This window comes from Nuphar pumila, chromosome 5, assembly GCF_984573655.1.
Source record: "Nuphar pumila chromosome 5, dmNupPumi1.hap1.1, whole genome shotgun sequence".
Lineage (NCBI taxonomy): Eukaryota > Viridiplantae > Streptophyta > Magnoliopsida > Nymphaeales > Nymphaeaceae > Nuphar > Nuphar pumila.
In genome coordinates this window covers 137,458,128-137,477,563 of record NC_143253.1, presented here as the reverse complement: position 1 = coordinate 137,477,563, position 19,436 = coordinate 137,458,128, and the positions used below count along the sequence as shown (strand labels likewise).

General features: G+C 35.6%; 1 protein-coding gene across 2 annotated transcripts; it reads left to right on the top strand.

Annotated features, from left to right (window-relative positions):
• Nucleotides 1-11,825: 11,825 nt before the first annotated feature.
• ARP (apurinic endonuclease-redox protein) lies at nucleotides 11,826-19,029 on the top strand. 2 transcript variants are annotated; one of them, XM_090007881.1, is made up of 12 exons: nucleotides 11,826-11,863; nucleotides 11,956-12,173; nucleotides 12,274-12,353; nucleotides 12,509-12,582; nucleotides 12,794-13,000; nucleotides 13,188-13,513; nucleotides 14,362-14,469; nucleotides 15,638-15,775; nucleotides 15,885-15,932; nucleotides 17,165-17,245; nucleotides 17,994-18,153; nucleotides 18,665-19,029. In XM_090007881.1, coding segments are annotated over exons 1-12 (1,563 nt in total). In that variant the 5' UTR covers nucleotides 11,826-11,862; the 3' UTR covers nucleotides 18,787-19,029. The 2 variants fall into 2 exon arrangements, with proteins under 2 accessions (XP_089864007.1, XP_089864006.1); XM_090007880.1 differs by having other exon boundaries at nucleotides 11,832-11,863; nucleotides 11,948-12,173.
• The last annotated feature ends 407 nt before the right edge of the window (nucleotides 19,030-19,436 follow it).

Genomic DNA, 19,436 nt, shown 5'->3' with positions numbered 1-19,436 from the left:
CAAAAAAATAAACTTACTCATATATTGCATTCATTTTAAAAAATAAACATGCTTATTCATTATTAAACTACTCTTAACAAATCCTATATTTTGCAACATACTCTAGCATATTGTTATTCGTGCTTTCGCTTATTGTGGCTAACCTCATCACTTGCAGTACACTTATATAGCACAACATTCTTGTGTTATGTTCTCTATCTCTTCATCTTAGGTCGCTCTGCTTGACAAATCACTTTTGGTGGATAGACAGATATAAGAGTCAATAGAGTGACGTGTGAGACATTATCCACCATCAGAAAAAATGAATATGCATTATATGCAGCTAGATATGATTTAACTGTGAGGAAGAGAAGGCGACAACAAAGGAGGAGGAATATGCAGAAAAGGGACGAGGAGAGAAGAAGAAGAGGAGTAAGATGCAAAAGAAGGATAAAGAGAAGAGTAGAGAGGAGGAGGAGGAAGATGTGGAAGAGGGATGGAGAGAGAATAAGAGGCTGAAGAGGGTTAAAGAGGAAGATGATGATGAAGGGGAGGAGGAGGCGAAGGAGGGAGAGAAAGGCAATGCAAGAGAGAGAAGACTATCGAGCGTTGGAAGGAAAACTCTCGATGTCATGAGGCTTTGTTTGGGAGTATAACGCCTTAAAAAATCCAACATTTTAAAACTTTTTCCAAAACCCAAAATTTTAAGAAAATTTAATTTTTTTTATTTCTTATAAAGTTTTATATGACTCCACAAAGTAACGTGTCAACGAGTTTATTTAGGGTCACATTCCAACCGTTCTAAATACTGGACGACCCGCCTAAGCGCAAACACATATTAGTTTTCCAGTATCAGATACAATACACAACCATCCGTAGACACAACCTGATTGAGTTTATTACTCTAAAAAAATTCATATAATAAAATACAAAAGACGCAATTTATTTAAGGTTTAAGACATTTGAGGAGTTAAAGTTGAGATTTTGCAATCACGTTTTATTTTTTGCATATAGGAAAGAACAACATCCACAAGTTTATATCATTCCAAAATATTTACAAGTATTTAAATGAGTAATGATATAGAACAATAAAATTTAGTGTTTACAAATCTGTAAAAGATCAAAAGTCTGGATCTCCCAGGGATCGTAATAGGTAAACGTGTCTCCTTCAAATGCATAACAACCCATCATTCACTTTAATATTTCAGGATGATATCTATAATATTGTAGGGTATTAACAATGTGCCTGTAAGAAACTCAAAATCAAACTTAAAGAATACAAAGTAAGTTTGTAATGGTATAACCATATTGTGATTCTCATCATTTATAAAATGAGGGTAAAGGGTATAGACATCATAACATTTATTCACATTGCATTCATTCATTCAATCACATCCATAGCATTCATTCATTCACACAAATGAATAACAATTAAACAATTCACATATAATTATGTAAAATAAATAGGTCAAATCCCATTAACCATGTCAAACGAGAAATACACACATGCTTTTCAAACAAGTCAGAATATAAGAGTCTCTCACAAACATAACATATGCATTTATAAAATTACATATGACAAATATGTCAAAGTCTCATTCAACCATTCATGTATACTTGATATACACATGCTTGTCAAGTAAATAAGAAATACAAGTCTATGGCAACTAAACCATTCTTATTCATTTTCTCAGAAAAAACATAAATACATCCATCTCATGACTATGTTATACATTATTATATTTTGTAGGTAATAGAACAAATTTTATGACCACTTATGCACTTTTGCATTTTTATTAAATGGTAATAGGTCATTTCTCTCAACCTCTCTCGTGTGTCTCACACACACATACACTTCACATGCATTTCTATCAATTCCGGAACGTAAATTACATGATCCTATACATGTCTTTTTCATTCACATGTATGCTTGTATGCAATGACATATGTAAACATTAAAAATTTTATATGTCTACATCTATATGTTTATGCACATGATAACGAATCTAATGCATTATTTCTCTTGATTATTTTAAACTCATATGATACAATAGAGAGTATAGCCGCTCAAAAACAACCATAGAAGTATTTATTATACTATATATTTTATTTTTCTCTCCTTTGACTTAAATGGGTCTATCCTAGGTGATTAATTCTATAATGCAATGATTGAGAGATGGACACAAAGTTTTTGTAGCGGCCTATACCCGTGTATGCTACCTGAGCTAAAAATAATGGGAACATTTTCTTTTATTCTGCAGAGTTTTTTGCCCTACCTTGTGAATCCTCGGATAAGTATGTCCCCATAACCTTCGTGGGGCAAGAATGAGGCACACACAATCCTTCAACATCATAATGCCCCATGAGATTTGTATCATCTTTTCTTCTCCAAAGAAGACATGAGATCGAAATGAACCCAGCCATATCTGAGAGTCCAGTTTCACCGGTGCCTCATTTGGACCCATGGTCTCAAAGTTATCTTTTATTAAAGTCATATGTCACATTTCAGTGCCATTTTCTCACAGGATAACTCTCTCATGCCCTGATGCATGATTCATTCAAACATACTTTTATGCATAATTTGTCCATATCATGCTTTTATGCATGATACATGTCATATTCAATTCATGCTCCCATGCAAGATACATGACACATTCAACTATGCTTCAATGCATGATATATGTCATAATTTATTCATGCCAACACTCATGATCCATTCATTTCTCATTCATATGCATGATACATTTATTGTATACATAGTATAATTTATATACAAATATTTGCACAAACATTCAATTCTTCAATGCATTCACATCATTTATGCAACATTCATTTCAATTATGCATGTGCAAACATGTACCTATAAAAATACTCCATATGTCACCATCTAAAATCATGTCAAGCATGATCTTCTAAACCACAACAAAAAAATATTTCTATTATCATACATTCAAATCATGCTTTGCATGATCTCTGAACTACATTTCAATAATTTGCACGATGCTTTGCATCAATATTACTTACCACGGGTATTTTACCCAATTTTTCTCACATTCACATTCTTTTGAAAGCATTTGACTTTTAACCGCTTGCGATACTAGCATTACCATTCTTTTGAATGCGGTTTGGCTTTTTGTCACTTGCAATACTTAGCATTAAGTATCGTATTAATTACAGTACCTGCATAATAATTCATACATTTGCATGGTACAAAAATTTAAGCATTTAATACATGTCTAAACTGAATTAACATATGCATCTATGCACACTCAATTGTGAACATAAACAATGCATGAGCACTTGCACAAAGTTGAATTTAGGATGTGTGTTAACATAGTTAACTATGCACATTCTCGTCTGCTTTCATGCATTTTTATGACGCATTTTATATATAAACATAATCATAACTCTAATGTGTACAAAACCACTTCAAAACTGAGTTTTAAATATACATGATCAACATTTAAAAACTGATTTTGAATTCCATTTAAAACTGCATCTAAATTTAAAATTTTCTATTGCTTAGGCATTTTACCGAACACTTAATGTATAACATAATTCTCAAGGCATAAATTGATTTTTTTCAGAATTTATAATATGTTAAACCAACTAAATTATACTAATTAAACAACTATAATCACATAGTCATTACACCAACAAGATCATCAAATTAGGCATATCAAAAACGTAATTTGCTAACATGATACTATGCTACACACATCAACTATATTAACACTAAAACACATTAGATTGCAATAAAATAACTTAAATGAGCATTCTAAAAGTTTAGTTAAGGGATCCTACCCTCATAGATCTGGTAAAAATAAGTGATGAAACCCAAAAATTTAAGAGATTTCGCAAACTCCGCAACAAATTGCCTATTTGGCAATTTACCGAACACTTGGTTTGCATGTGCAAAAAAACTAAACAAGGAAACACAACATGAACTAGAGTGACTGAATGCTGACAAAGGTGCAAGTATGCACACACTTCGATGGAGATGCCAAAATTGTCCTTCACCAAATTGGCAAAGAATAGGGAAAATTGGGTAGGTGTTTTTCCCAAAATTGATAAAGAGGGCTGGTCGGCTAATGCTCCCCACAAGCTGGGCCTCCTCCACTAGTCTGCATGCTCTTTGAGAACAATCTTTGTTGCTGCATAGTTCCCAATGCACATGGTTTCCAAGAAGAAATTGATTTCTTTAGAAAAATCGATTAAGAAGAGAAGAACTACAAAAATAAGTAGATGGTGTTGTTGAACACCCACATCCACAAGATTGGGGCATGAATCCCAATGTGATATTGTTCTCAAGAAAAACCCAATATACAATGAGAAAGAAGGGGGTCGACCACTTGAAATCCCTTAATGGCATGAATCCCAAGGCAAGAAGATGGCTAGGGTGAAGAGAGATGAAAAGGGTTCTCTAAAAGACCCAAGAAGAAAAAAGAGAGTGGGATATCGACTTTGAGGATTGAAAAAAGGAAGGAAGAAAAGAGGGGTCGAGTGCATTGGTGGGCACCATCCAACCTCTCATTAAGCCTCTTATGCACCCTCCCAAACCGGATCCAATTTGGGTCTGGTTCAATCCCAAACCCTAAATTAGGTTCTATAGAGACTAAAACTCAAAACCCACAATAATAGCCATTTTATTTCATATATATACCTTTAAAATTTCAAAAATACAATCACATATATCTCTCTTTAATTTACAAATCTTTAAAAATTCTAATTTGAGTCGACTCATTGGGTCCAAACCCATATGGACTACGGGTCCATATTAAAAATCCATTTTCTTTTACTAAATAAAATTCTAAACTTGATAAAATAAAACAAATTATTCTAACTCTCATAATTATTGTTTTATAAAGTCCTTGATTAAATTATTATTTTGAAATAAAATATCTACTTAAATTGTTTTGACCAAAATATCCTTTTTGATAAAAATCCATTTGCAAGCTACTTAAATACATCTTGTTAATCTCAAGCATTGTGAAAACACATTGATAAGTCATAGACACACTTAAATATATATTTCTAAGTATAAATTAAATAATTTTAATAGTTAATTGTCTGAAATAATTTTAAAACTACCAATTATACCTTTATTGGCCATAAATGAGTAAATAAACATATAATATATCAATAAATAAAAGTTAAAAGTTAAAAACACATTTCTAACAAGATAATAAAGATGTTTACTTTATTTATTTATAATTTTCAAAATTTATAGGTTTTACAAAGAGAAGGGTATCAAAGGAGTTGGGAGGATGTCAGAGACGATTACATGACATGATAGGGTTTAAACGGATTTGGAATGTGTTTGATAGAGAGAAGTAGAGGGAAGCGTAAATGTTGGTTGGGAGTAAGCCAACTCCAAATACCAAAAATTTCAAATTTCAACTCTTCCAATAAAGTGGAGAGGTATTTACAACTCCTTGAATTACAAGGATCGAGTGGGTTCGTAAATTTTTGATGTTTCAAATTTTTTACCTCATTTACCTCAATAAATCCTATATTCACTTATTTTATCTCATTATTAATTGCAATAATGATACAATTAAGAGGCTAACAACTAGGAGTGGACAACAGGCTGACTCAGCCCGCTAATGGATCAGACTGTTGACCCAACCAGCTCGGTCAAATCCTAGCTCATTGACCCAACTTGGCCCGATCAAAGCCCAACCCATAAATTGATGGGTTGAGCCAACAGCCTGGTTCAGGCTGACCTATTGAGAAAACCTTGGCCCACAACCCGTCTATTATGCCCATGGGCCTAATCTGGTCAAGCTGCTTATTATATTATATATGTATATACATATATTATATGTAATACATGTTATATATATATATATATATACCAACTCCATTTAAGCTCGGTTTGGGTCAAACTTGAACCTAATTTATAGGTCCATGACAGACTGGGTCGAGCTGCCCGACTTATTGCCCACCTTTACTTACAACTACACTCACTGTAATACCTACCAAATTTTTTGAATTTTAAAGTAATTAAAAAAGAAATTATTCTGGCATTCAATTTAACTTACCATTTTTGGGATAATTAATTAGCTATTATTCATCGATTATATTTAATTAATAAATTAAATAATTTGTTTAAAGACTTAAGAGAGTAAATCTAAATTATCCAAGTATCGATTTGGATTTACAAGATTAAAAGAGGTATTCGGGTTTGGATCTTAGTAAAGATCTGATCAAAACCCACCTACAAAATTCTGAATTCAAAATATCTAATTGGAACACATCGAATCCAATAGATCCAAAAGTGATTTGGGTTTGGATCTTAATGGATCCACACGAGTACACCCACCTAAAATGTTTTTTTTAACCCGATGTATTTGGATCTAGGAGATCCGAATGGATCAATGCATTTGATTGGATCCACTTGACAGATCTAATCCAAATTAAAACTAAATTGTGTTTGGATCTCTATTTAGATCTAGAGAATAAAATAAGTAACTGATTTGGATTTAGATTCAAGAACCCAAAACTCAAAACCATCACATCCTCTCACCCATTTCATCCCTTATTTTTAATCCCTTAAATCCCTTACCAAACACCATCACAATATCTTACCAAACAATCTCTTAAAATTTTCACCTACCTCCCTTTCACATCACTCATCTCGCATCAAACTTGCACTCACCATTATGTATTTTCCTCTATAAATACCCCTTTTGTTAACTCTCTCCCACTCTTTCCCTCCCATCCCTCTTTGGTGCCATTGTTTTTAGAGTAAAAGAGCTAATTCTTTTCACGATTTTGGGAGTGACCTCTAATTAGGCTCTCTCTAAATCCATAAAATTGAGCTAGTTCTTAAGTGTGAGAGCTCACTATTGAAAAAGTTTGTTATTTTTGAGATTTTGCGCTCCTTATAAAACTGCATGGATTTTGAGGTAGTAAAACTACACTTGGTTTGGTGTTTGTTCGATTCTAATGCTTGAATATTGGTGTTGGTATTTACATTGATTGCTCATTAATTTGCATTATAAATAAATAAATAAATAAATAATATATATATATATATATATATATATATATATATATATAAATAAATAATATATATATATATATATATGTTGAAACTGTGTTTTCTATTTGAAGTTGAATATCTATATTGCATGCATGATATTGTTCGTACTTTGAAAAATATAGATGTATGATTTGAACTATATATGCATAACCTGAATTGTGTAGAAAATACATAAGCTTGAGGTTTAACTGTTTCATATTATCAAATACATATGCTTGAATTTACGTACATATGCGAGATTACACGTACGCATGTGATAATTATACTTATGCTTCATGTTTGAATTATGCATATTGAAAGATTAAATGCTTCAAGATTTAATTAATGAACGCATGATGAAATATGATGTGTAAGTGGCTGATATGTAAGTGACTATGTTATGCTATTAATGCATATGATGAAATGTTTCTTTATGATTAAAATGTCACATGATGTGAAGCTATAAATGTATGCAATAAATGCTCAAGCTTAAGATTAAGCTAAGGTTCATGGAATCCTGCTGGATATGCTAAATGCATGATGATATGACTTGAAATGTCATATGATGTGATATATAATGTGATGCATATTGAATGTATACATGCTTGTGCGCAAATTGGTGGCCATCGACCTTGTGAGTAGTCAATTGTGTTTATACATATATGGTAATAAAATCCACTTGATAAAACAACTCGTTGAAGAATTGTTTTCAAGAGGATATTCTTGTGAGGTTTTACATATCCAAGACTGGATAGTCTAGCCAGGATGAGCTTGTGAGGATATGCATGTCCAATACCAGTAGTCTAGCAGAGACGAGCCTGTGAGGGTGTACATATCAAATACCAGTAGCCTAGCTAGGACGATTCTGTGAGGGTGTACTGGCCCAATACTAGGTAGCCCGACAAGGACGAGCCTGTAAGGATGTACATTTTCAAGACCAGGTAATCTGTCAGAGAACTTGTTTCAATATGCGATAAATCTCGATGAGTGTAAACAAGTTAAATATATTGATTGCAATAGATTATGATGATCGAATGAGCTGATTAGTATAGTTAGTTGTGAATCTATGGATTTGACTTTATTCTAAATATTGTAGCATAATTATATGATGAACTTGGATCGAATATATATCACAGTATGATTAAAATGAATATGTTGATATATTGGGTGAATGACATATCACGCCTACAAACGAATGTGTTGACTTATTAGGTGAATGATACATCACGCTTACAAATGAACATGTTGACTTATTAGACCTACTTAGTCATGTTGCTAATAAATGCATTGTGTTTTTCTAATTGACATGCATCATGTTTGTGTACTATGATGAATATATATCATGAATATCTAATTAAATGGATTATGTTATCATTAATGTACTACCTATATTAACTTTGTATACTCACCATATGTTCTGGCATAAACTTACTAGGCTTTCAAGAGTCTGACCCATTTTATGTGCATATATAATATTACAGGTTTAACTATAGATGTGGGATGGTGCGATGACATCGATGGGCTAATCATTTTTCTTTTTCGGATACTAAATTCAGACACATGTTACTATTGCAATGGTTTTGTAATAATTTGTTCTTTTGAAATTAAAGTATTTTAAATGAGTCATGTTATCTGCATTTAAATTCAGTATAATTATTTTTGTGTGAAATGTAACCCGCCTAAGGTTTTGAACCAAAAGAAAAATGTTTTTGCATATGATTATTCAATAAAAAAAGTGTTAAATTTTATGTGTTTTACAAGTGGTTAAAAATCTAAGGGCATTACACTCACCTACAACCAAACATGGTGAGGAATCATGAGTAGTTGAAAGTCGGAATCCTTTAAAATATTACTTATGCTTCCAAACAATAGAGAAAATCCACTCCTTTAAAATCCATTTATGTTGAAATCCAGCCTTGCAAATCCCTCCAACACTGCAGAGCCTGAAAGTATTGAGAACTAGAGTACCCACCTCTTTAGGTGGGAACTCTAAACAAGGAATTTAGATGATTGAGAATTTGTTTTCTCAAAACCTAAATCAAATCCAAACGTGAGACAGAAGGAAATTAGGAATTGTGAATTCTCATTCAAGAGTATTCACACGAATCCAAACACACCCTTAGAAACTTGTCTACAATAAAAACTTCTCAGGAGATTTGGAATCTCTTGCGAATGAGCGAACACAACGTATTAAGCGGTGTGAAACTCTCATTTGCCTTTGCAAATGAGAGCCATTTTCTTATTCATGTGAAAATCAGAATGACAAAGGGCTTCTTGTGATTTTTATCCATTATGACCACACGAGGCCCAGCAAACCGGACATACCCTTTAAAGTGATGCACGTTTTTCATTAAAAATAAAAAGACTAGCGATGACATTACAAAACATGCAATCCAAGCATTTAGACCAGAGAGTACGGTACCTAGATGGTATCAATGTTGAACTCAATTTTAATAGGATTTCTATGGGCATTGTTACTTTTATCTACTCACACGTTTGCTCCAAATAACCGATCAAAATGAATCTGAGGCTTTTTGTTTACTTGTTCAATTCGCTTAGCCGTGGCTTTATGTTATTTTTGTCTTATTTAAATTGCTGATTGGTAGCTTCACTACATAGAGACTCACGTGATGTTGCAAGTTATGATGTGATCCTATTGCAATTGGGAGTATGGAAAACGACTGATAGCCATGAGCCTCAAGATTACATGTGGATGAATCCCCACAGTTTTCTGGCACTTAGCTTGGCTTGGCCAGAAAATTAAGAGAGAGAGAGACGATGGCTGGATCCAAGTCCTTGATGGAACTGTTTGATTTAGGTGTTTCAGATCCAATCGAGTGTGAGCCAAGGCCTCTACAGCTTACGTGATTTTTTGTATGGGAACATGTCAGTATAATATGTTTTGTTTTGGTTTATGGCCAATTGGATCTAGACTTAAAAATTATGCATGCCAGCATGCAGCCTCGATGTCTCTACCCTATCAGTCCTTGGCAGCGCCCTGATCTAAGCCAGTTTGGATACCTATGGTTCTGGGGTGAAACAGTGATGGGGATGCAAGAGCTCTATGCTCGTCAGATTTGGGCCCTAAAGTGGATCCAAGCTTGAGGGTTTAGGGTCCAGGTCCAACTAAGGGTGCACATTGAACCGTGCAGTCATATGAACTACCTGAGTGGCACGAGCTCATATATTTACTAGACAAATGGAGATCAAACATAAAATCATGGTTGTTTTGATAAAAGCTCTTAACAGGGTCCATTAAGAGTCCAGGGAGCCTCCTAAACAGTTTTTATCCTTGACAATCTGGACATTTCAAAAAAGCATACTTCCAGGGTTTTGCTAATTAATTCAAACCTGTAGATATGTTTATTATTGTTTATTTAATAAAAAACCAGCATTGGATGATTCGATATATATATATATATATATATCAGAAAATTCGTTTTTATGTCATCTAGTTTTAGTGCAATGAGTCCTTGACTTCTTATTGCTTTAAAATTTCATTTAAACATAAATAAATAAGCCAAAAAGCTCAACTAACTATGCTACACTGTTAAATTGTGATATAATATTGTAATATCATATAGATGTACATATTAAGTTTTTAAAAGCCAATACAAGATAATCCAAGCCGATCACCCAGTGTTTGTGCTCGGGTCGGATAAACTTTAAAAGAGATCATGGTTCATTTAGCTGAGCTTATTCTATGAGCATGAGCTAAGCCATGAGTGGCTCGCCTTGTTTCTCTTGTAACCCAAGTTTCCAAACTTAGAGTGCATTTGAATGCGTATAATGTATTGAACCTGGTATGAGACTCGAACTAAATTTATGTTCTTTGCAAAACATGGGATCTCGGATCCTTCACTTAAGATTCAAATGCAACCTCTGACTCATGAATCTTCGACCAGAAATACACGAATCTTTTTTTTTTCTCACAAAAAACTCATCAATCATCGGACTATATCCTCTTTCTTTTTTTTTCATAACAGAGTTGGGGGAATTAGGCCCACCTTCTTTTTACAAATAGCATTTAGCCAAACCAGACAGGTGCCAGGCAGTTATTCAGCCACCATGCATACCAGTGGATTTCGAACTTGCAACATCCCAAGACGTGATTGACGTGCACAAACTCCTCCTACCAAACATTCGGAGTACCGTTGGTATTGGACTAGATCCAATTTGAACTCATAACAACTTGAGATCGCCGGAATATCAGAATTTACCCGCAATATAATAAATTAAGAATGTGGATCCTGGGTGATATCTCAGGTTGGGCACAACCAAAGGTTATAAAAACCAAAGCCAAGTCCAATTAGGCTTAGGCTGCTAGGCAGGCGGTTTAGGTTCAAATCTCATGGGCATCACCTCTTTCCATAAGTTGAAGCATGGCAACTCCTTGAGGGCAAAGAATAAGCCCACAGAGTTTTACGTGTCAGGACAGTGACTGTAAGTACGGCAGAAAGAACCAGTGCTACTAGGTCTCTGTTTCTGGGGTGGTTTCTCTGTGTAAATATAAAAAAAGTCCAATCTAGATGAGGACGTGGGTTTGTACCGACCCGATTCACAACGAACCAACCTGACCCTCTTCAAGGGCCTTGATCCTGCACAGTGTGTGGACGATCCCGCCATTTTCCATCTGTGCACGCCCGCTATTTCACAAGGATACTCGAACTGACCGTCGTGTCGTGTCATCTTATGTACTGTTTTTGGTGGACCAACAAAAATTGACATGTCATGTGTCATTTTTGGCGGTGTCCCTGTGACAAAAATCCATGGAATGCATCAGAATGTGCATATCAGGCGTCGTCTCCGAGTGAGAAACATTTGTGCCTGCGTCTTGTTGAGCGCGATGCGATTGCAGTGCGTTTCTTTCCATCAGATTCGGAGCTACTCTCTCTCTCTCTCTCTCTGCGTTTCATTGCGATGACACCAATCTTCTTCTAGTTTTTCAGTGTCTCAGAGGAATTTTGGAGCGTGGAAGTTTAGGAGCGGGTTGGCATCGCTATCATCATCGTCATCTCACCTCAATATGAGGAACGCAAAGTCGAAGATTGGGTCGTCGGCCGATAAGGAGATCAAAGGAGGATCTACTGCTACCAGTAGTATGGATGCCATTGCCGGGGAACCATCCGGGAACGGGGTCAAGGATCAAGCGAGCAGCACCATCAAGGTTATTCCTTATCAGTAATCGTTTTAGCATCATGGGGGGCGAAACCCACCTCGAAAAAAAAAACCGATGGGTTCGCTAATAATGGCTCTTGGAAATGCAGGAGAACGCCATCCAGAGTTTGAGGGAGAAAATCAACAGCCTGGAGACTCTAACGGTGCAGGAACTCCGGGAGATGATGAGGTAAACTTTGTGCTTGCTTTGAACTGTAGAGATTTGTATAACGTGACCCTTTACTAAAATCGATTGTGGGAATAGTTTTCGTTGCTGTGTTTGGTTAATCCTTTTGAGTGAGAAACATGGCTCCTCTGTGTTTGTTTGTTCTCTTTTGATTCCAGGAAATTTGAGATGTCCACCAAAGGTCGTAAACAGGAGCTCGTGCTGGCCCTCAAGTCTTTCCTCGCTAGCCAAGGTGAGAAACTGAGAATCGGGACCGTGGTAGGAACACTCGCTGCCTTTCTCGGTCTACCAAATATGGTCTTCGAAAGAGAATTGTATCAAATTCTTTCTTTAATAGCTGTATCTTGATTACAATAGCTTTTTGTGGTTCTTTCCTGGCAATGCTTGGCGAAGTTCCAGCGACCAATTTCCTGTAGTTGATGAAAAATCCTCTTCTGTCTCAGAAACCCGTTTAGAGACTGCTACTCGGAAGAGTAAAGTTGAAAAACAGGCTATAGCAGTCGAGGAAAAAGAAAGCAACATTATTTCGGAACAGGTGGAAACAGTAAAAATGAAACGTAGCAGAAAGGGGGCATTGCTCCAGAATGCCACTATTGAAGATGATTCTACAGTTGTCTCGGTTGAACAAGAGACATCAACGAAAAAAAATGGTAATCTTGGTATATAATTTAAAGATTTTCTTCTTCTCCCTGTTATTTGGCTTTCCTCTTCCTTTTCCTACAAAATGGCAACTAATCACTTTGCGCTATAATTAGTAGTAGTTACCTGTTGTGGATTATTACCTCCATCTCCATGTTATCTTCATGCTTCAAGTTGATTGATTAAAAATGATGCAAGGAATGAGGGTGGCTGGGGCCAAAAGAAAGGCAGCAGCAACTGTTATAAAGAAAAAAGCTGCATCTGTAGAGAGTGTCAGCTTAGCAGTGAATGATAATGAGCCGTGGACAGTCCTTGCCCACAAGAAGCCACAGCCTGGATGGGTTCCATATAATCCTCGCATCATGAGACCTCCACCACCTTCTGCTGATACAGAATTTGTAAAGCTGATGTCATGGAATGTCAATGGATTAAGATCCTTACTGAAACTGGAAGGCTTTTCAGCACTTCAGCTTGCACAGAAGGAGGATTTTGATGTTTTGTGCTTGCAAGAGACTAAATTGCAGGTATAACTGCATCACTAAATAATTGGTTACTTAAACTCGTGACACTTCCTTTAGCTGTTTAGGTTGCTAGGATGAAAATGTGTTGGTATTGTACTGTTAGCAGTTGTGAAAATGCTGCTGATGAGCTCAATGAGTCAGGCTTTCCTTGTTCAAGCTTGGTCTATTTGGTTCAATCAAAGTTCAAGCTTCAAATCCAAGCTCGCACCATGACAATCTCGAGCCGAGCCTGAGCTGGCCCATCCTAAAAGATATTATTTTCTTTAAGAGGGAAAAGATGAAGAATTTAACTACTGAGCTTGTTTGAATGTATATTTTTTTCAAAGAATGATAAAGTGAATAAATGAACTCCTAACCTCTTGTATGTAAGTCATGCCTGGCAACAACCTTTTCATTACATAATTTCTAGGTGATAAATAGCTTGCACACACACACACACACACACACACACACACACACACACACACACAAGCCTACCTGAGCAGAGCAAAATTGAGCTTATCAGCCCTTATTCAACCTTAGCTTGCTAAGCACAATGAGTATACACATGCACACACACACACACAGTCACACAAATACACACATGAGCCTATCTTACCAGAGAAAAGCAGAGCTGAGAAGCCCTTGTTCAAGCTTTCCTTGTTAAACATAATGAGCTTGTATTGAGCTGAATATAAGCTTATTTTATGAGGCTGGATAAGCATGTTACCAAGATGAGCTGGGCTGACTTATGAGCTGCTTGTTTCATTTACAAGGCATTGATTATTTGCAATAGAGGATTTTAAACAATTTGGTACTAGTTGATTTTCACTTTTTGAATTTATCACGTGTTCTTTCCTTTTGGCAAACAGGAGAAAGATGTAGAAGATATGAAGTACATGATAGAAGGTTATGATAGTAGCTTTTGGACATGCAGTGTTTCTAAACTTGGATATTCTGGCACTGCAGTGATTTCACGGGTATCTGAGCTACCTTTGCAATATCAGCACTACTCTACATGCATGCATGTGTTTGTGCTCTCCCATCTGTACTAACTATCCAGAAGTTACTAATGCTATATGCTAGGTATCATTGTCACTGGTATATTTTTGTTTTCATGGGAAAAATACTTGAATAGCTCGAATAAAAACTGCCAGATAGGCCACTTTATGTATTTATATTTTTTTTTTCAATTTTAATCGTAATAAATATGATTAGACATGTCTTTGCATCTTCTAAAGTTCCTGATTGCGTACGTTAAACTTTGATGGTTCTTTAGGAAGCATTTGATGGAGACTGATGCAAGGGGTAGGAACAGTGAAGTGCATCCAAATCCATCACACATTGCCATGCATGTTAGAAACCTATTGTGGTAGTAGGTCTTCTGCTTTTACGGTTGCATATATAGCCGCTTTTACAGTTGCATAGACTATTGGTCTTCTCATTGATATTGGCTAGCATAATGGTGTCATTGTTGTCCTTAATACTCTCTTGCAAATATAACTTTCCATATTTGATATTTTGATACCTTCGCTTGTACCTAGATCAATCTTTTTCTATACTTACAGTCTTATCTGAACCTATATTTGTTTATATCTTAAATTCTATGTATTTTCCCTACCAGCAAGTTAGAATTTGTTAACTTAGAAAATTGGAGGCCTAGGAGACCAATGAAACCAGCTCCAGTTCTTGATGTTAAAACTTTGGTTGAAGGTCAAGCATGTCTAAATTCATTGGTTGCCATTTTTTATGTGATTCTTTTTCATTATGAACTTCAGGAAGTAATGGTAGTCCTATCCTAAGATTCCTGGGATAATTTTGTTTGCTTTTATGGAAAATAATGCAAACAATGCAATTATCTATCCACAAGTGTGTAACTTAAACAGAATGTTTCTTGTAATATTGTTATTATTGTGAAACTTGGGATGGTTATAGACTTTCTCTTTAACTATTCTTTGTCATTTTTCCATCTTCAAATTTTCTGGCTTTTAGCATGTGATTATCTTTGTTTATTCCACCGGCATTTTTAATTCTGCATTTCTCTGAGGAGACATATGTGTGACCCAGTTTCCAGCTCTCCGTAGCATCGGCATACAAATCAGTTTACTAAATGCCAGCACTGTAGATCATTTATTTGTGTAATTGCAGATAAAGCCACATTCAATCAAATATGGGCTTGGAATACCAGACCATGATGGGGAAGGCCGGCTTATCACTGTGGAGTTTGATTCATTTTATTTGATTACTGGTTATGTCCCTAATTCTGGGGATGGTCTAAAGAGGCTGGTACTTATGCTTCTCAATACCTTCTGTTCCTCCATTGCCTCCGCTTTTATGTGTTCTATGCAATTGATAGTATTTTATGCTCTTAAACTAATGGAGCTTTTGTTGTCAGTCATACAGGGTTAAAGAATGGGATCCATCACTTGGCAACTATATGAAGGTATATCTGGTTATCCACCGTTTCATTTATGCATAATTTTCTTCAAGTTGCATTGGTTCATATTTGAGTGAGGTCTCCTCATCTGTCACAGTAACAAGAGGAGTTGGTGAAGTTATTAAGTAAATTCCATCTTCGTAAGAATTATTGATCATTCCTATCTTAAAAAAGAAAAAGAATTGTCCATCTTTGTATATTGTCTTGATTTAATATTCATGCCTGTGAAAAGCAAGAAGCTGCCAGAAGTCGTTCTGTGAATGTTGAAGAATTGACAGTGGCAAACCATGAAAGAGAGAGATTGTTAAATCACTGATTAGTGTTTTGGCAGTGGCATTCAAATGAGTGGTACAAGTTGAGTGGAACTGGCTCACAAAATGAGGTACTCGCCTACTAGGTTAATATTATTTGTCAGGCATAGGTAAACTTGCAAGTATAAAAGTCCTTTATCTGACGGATATAGGATTTGAATGTAATTCTCCATCCATGTGACTCCATCTTGAGATTTAGTCACACGAATTGACCATCATATTAGAAACAAGTTAGAGAGTTGCAGTTCTTAAACTGAAAAAATGCCTAAGGTTCATCATGTGATCCACTCCTTAGAGGAGATTCCCAGTTATTGAATTGCCAAGATTGCCACTCATGATAATTGTATAAATATATGATAATAGGTCCACTTCCGCCATCCTCATACAGGGTCTGGCATGACTACAACAAAAGTTTCTGGATGGAAGTAGTGCTAAAGCATTTAATAATTTGATAAAAGCTTTATGGAAATGGGAGATAAGATAGATGTGTGGAGATGGAATGTCCATGATAGTGAACAATGTAGATTGTGTTCAACTGGGATTTCAAACTATGTATCTTGGCACCTCTATATGAAATATTGGCTGGTATAATAGGTGCCTGTATTGAGACTATTTTTGGAAGCAAGTTTCTCACTAGAGCAGTGAGAATTTTTTGCAATGCAACTGATGAATGGAATAGATGTAGTTATTTAGAGATATGAATAATTCTTACCTTTTCTGGGTTGGTGGGTAGGAAGTGGAGAGTGGTGCGGTTGATTACCTGCAAAACTAATTATAAGTAGTCAATGTAAAGATTAGATTGATCCTTTATTTGTGGTACATCTTTGTCATGTTGAGACCTTTTTTGACCAGTTGTCATGCTTAGTTTATGTTCTTATGATAAACAATTTGGTGTAATTGCCTATCTGGTTGTGTTCTGTTATGCAGGAGTTGGAAAAGTCAAAACCTGTCATCTTAACTGGTGATCTTAACTGTGCACATGAAGAGATTGACATCTTCAACCCAACTGTAAGAGACATGGATGTCACGGCCTTAAGCCCTTTTCTGTTAATTTGGTATAGTATGCCTATTTAGTTATACTTCATATCTATATAGTGGTATTACACATAAAGATAAAAGGTAAAAAGAAAATCTGGTATTATATCTAAGAAGTCTATTTCTTAAAGTAGGCATGCCATTAATATTTGATTGTCTTTTTGGGCAACCTAAAATCTAATTAATGGTATAAACATGATGTACAAATTGATTTTTTTCAAGAATCCGACTGCAATATCCTCGTTTTCCCAGCATTCTAACTTTGCCAAATTTTATCGCTTGATTTTGAAAAGTATTTGACGCTGAGCATTTAAACTTTGAAAAGTCCCTACAGCTTTAGCTGCATGTATGAAATACGACAATTTGCTTCCTATTTCTTACCCCAAAATATCTTTGTACAAGTGGCAGCATGAGATTGTGCCCTTCTATTTTTTTTTTGTCCTTTCCGGGTCTGTCTTTTCTACTCGAAACCACTGTGTAAATTATCTACCGGTCAACAATGCGAACTCTTTTGCACTGATCATCTTTATGGAAAAGAAACTTACTCCATGGAAGTGTGATTTTTTCTGGTTTATTTAGTTGATACACCTAAGGCTTTAGGTTGTTTTTTCATGGTCTTCCTATGTTTCTGTGGAAGTTGCTGTCTTGTGGTTTTTGTTTGATGTTAGTTTTATACAGTTGCATTACCGTGTCACTTGATTCTTTTCCCCCATTTTCATAGGGAAATCGGAGAAGCGCTGGATTTACAGATGAAGAAAGACAATCATTTGGGAAAAATTTTCTGTCAAAAGGTTTTGTGGACACCTTCCGGCGACAACACCCTGGTGTGGTTGGCTACACATATTGGGGTTATAAGCATGGAGGACGTCGGACCAATAAAGGTTATAAAGTTCTAGACTTTTGTTTCCATTCTTGTTGGTTATTCACTAGTGAGAATACAGTAGGTCCTGGAGTGATCATAAAGACTACGTTTCTGATATCTTTTGCTTTTGCTTGTGTTAAATTGCTTCTATACATTTTCTCGATTAATGTTCAACTTCATCTGCAAAGCCTTCTTATAGGTTACTTGGTCCTGTGCTTTGGGTAACGACAAGTTATTCATAACCTGGAAGAAATGTATAGTCATATGTATGGACATGCGTGCACAGGAGTCCTAGTATAGGAAATCGGCAAGCCTTCACCACAACCAAGAAATTGATCCATATTTTTCTAGAAACCCTGTCAAATACAAGTTTAATTAGTATCACAAGATTAGCATAATAGGATAATCCAAAAAATAGAAAAGTTCGATTTAATATCTTTGATCAGAACTAATGATGCTTTTTAGTGTGCTGTACTGTCGAGCTTAAGTAACTTTTTGTTGAGCTGTTTCCTTTGCTTTACATGTGACAGGGTGGCGACTCGACTATTTTCTCGTATCAGAGTCTATAGCCGATCAAGTTCATGATTCTTACATTCTTCCAGAGGTTCTTGGTAGTGACCACTGCCCTGTAGGTCTTATTCTTAAGCTGTAAGGCTCATCATAATGAACGATCTTGGGTTGCAAGCGTCCTTGATGCACTGAAATTTATTTTGAACATGCATCAATTTTGACATTCGTATTATGGTGGATTTTGTGTAAAAAATTTGTATGATATTTGTCTTTAGCATATCTTTCCTGTTTAATTTAAGCTTTAAATCATCTGAAGAACCGTCTGGTAGTTTAGGACCTGTATATTCTTGTGGACTCTATGCTTCAATTACAAAAAAAGTTTATCTATTTTTTCCAGTAATGCATGGAAGTTAATTGTTAGAAACTCTTTTAATACATTGCTTCAGATAATCACTTTCTCCATACTGATGCATCTTTGGGATTTTATTTATTCCCTGTTCAGAACGGTTTCAATATGTAACCCCAAGAGCTGCCGGTGTCAGTTTTCATGGTTTATTGGCAGCAGTTTCTTCGTGTAACTGGTTTAATTTTTTTTACTCGTAATGGACATTGGCCTCATTCTTATGTGTTAGTTTGAAACTTAATTATCCTCCCTCTTAGGTGGAGCTCCTCGTGATCCCACACCCACAGTGAATTAAGTGGGGGCTATAATGAGTGGACCTAGGTGACTGGGCATGTTTAAGTACGCTTACCAGCTCCAGTTCTGGGCCTTACTGTCTCTTGGATGACTGA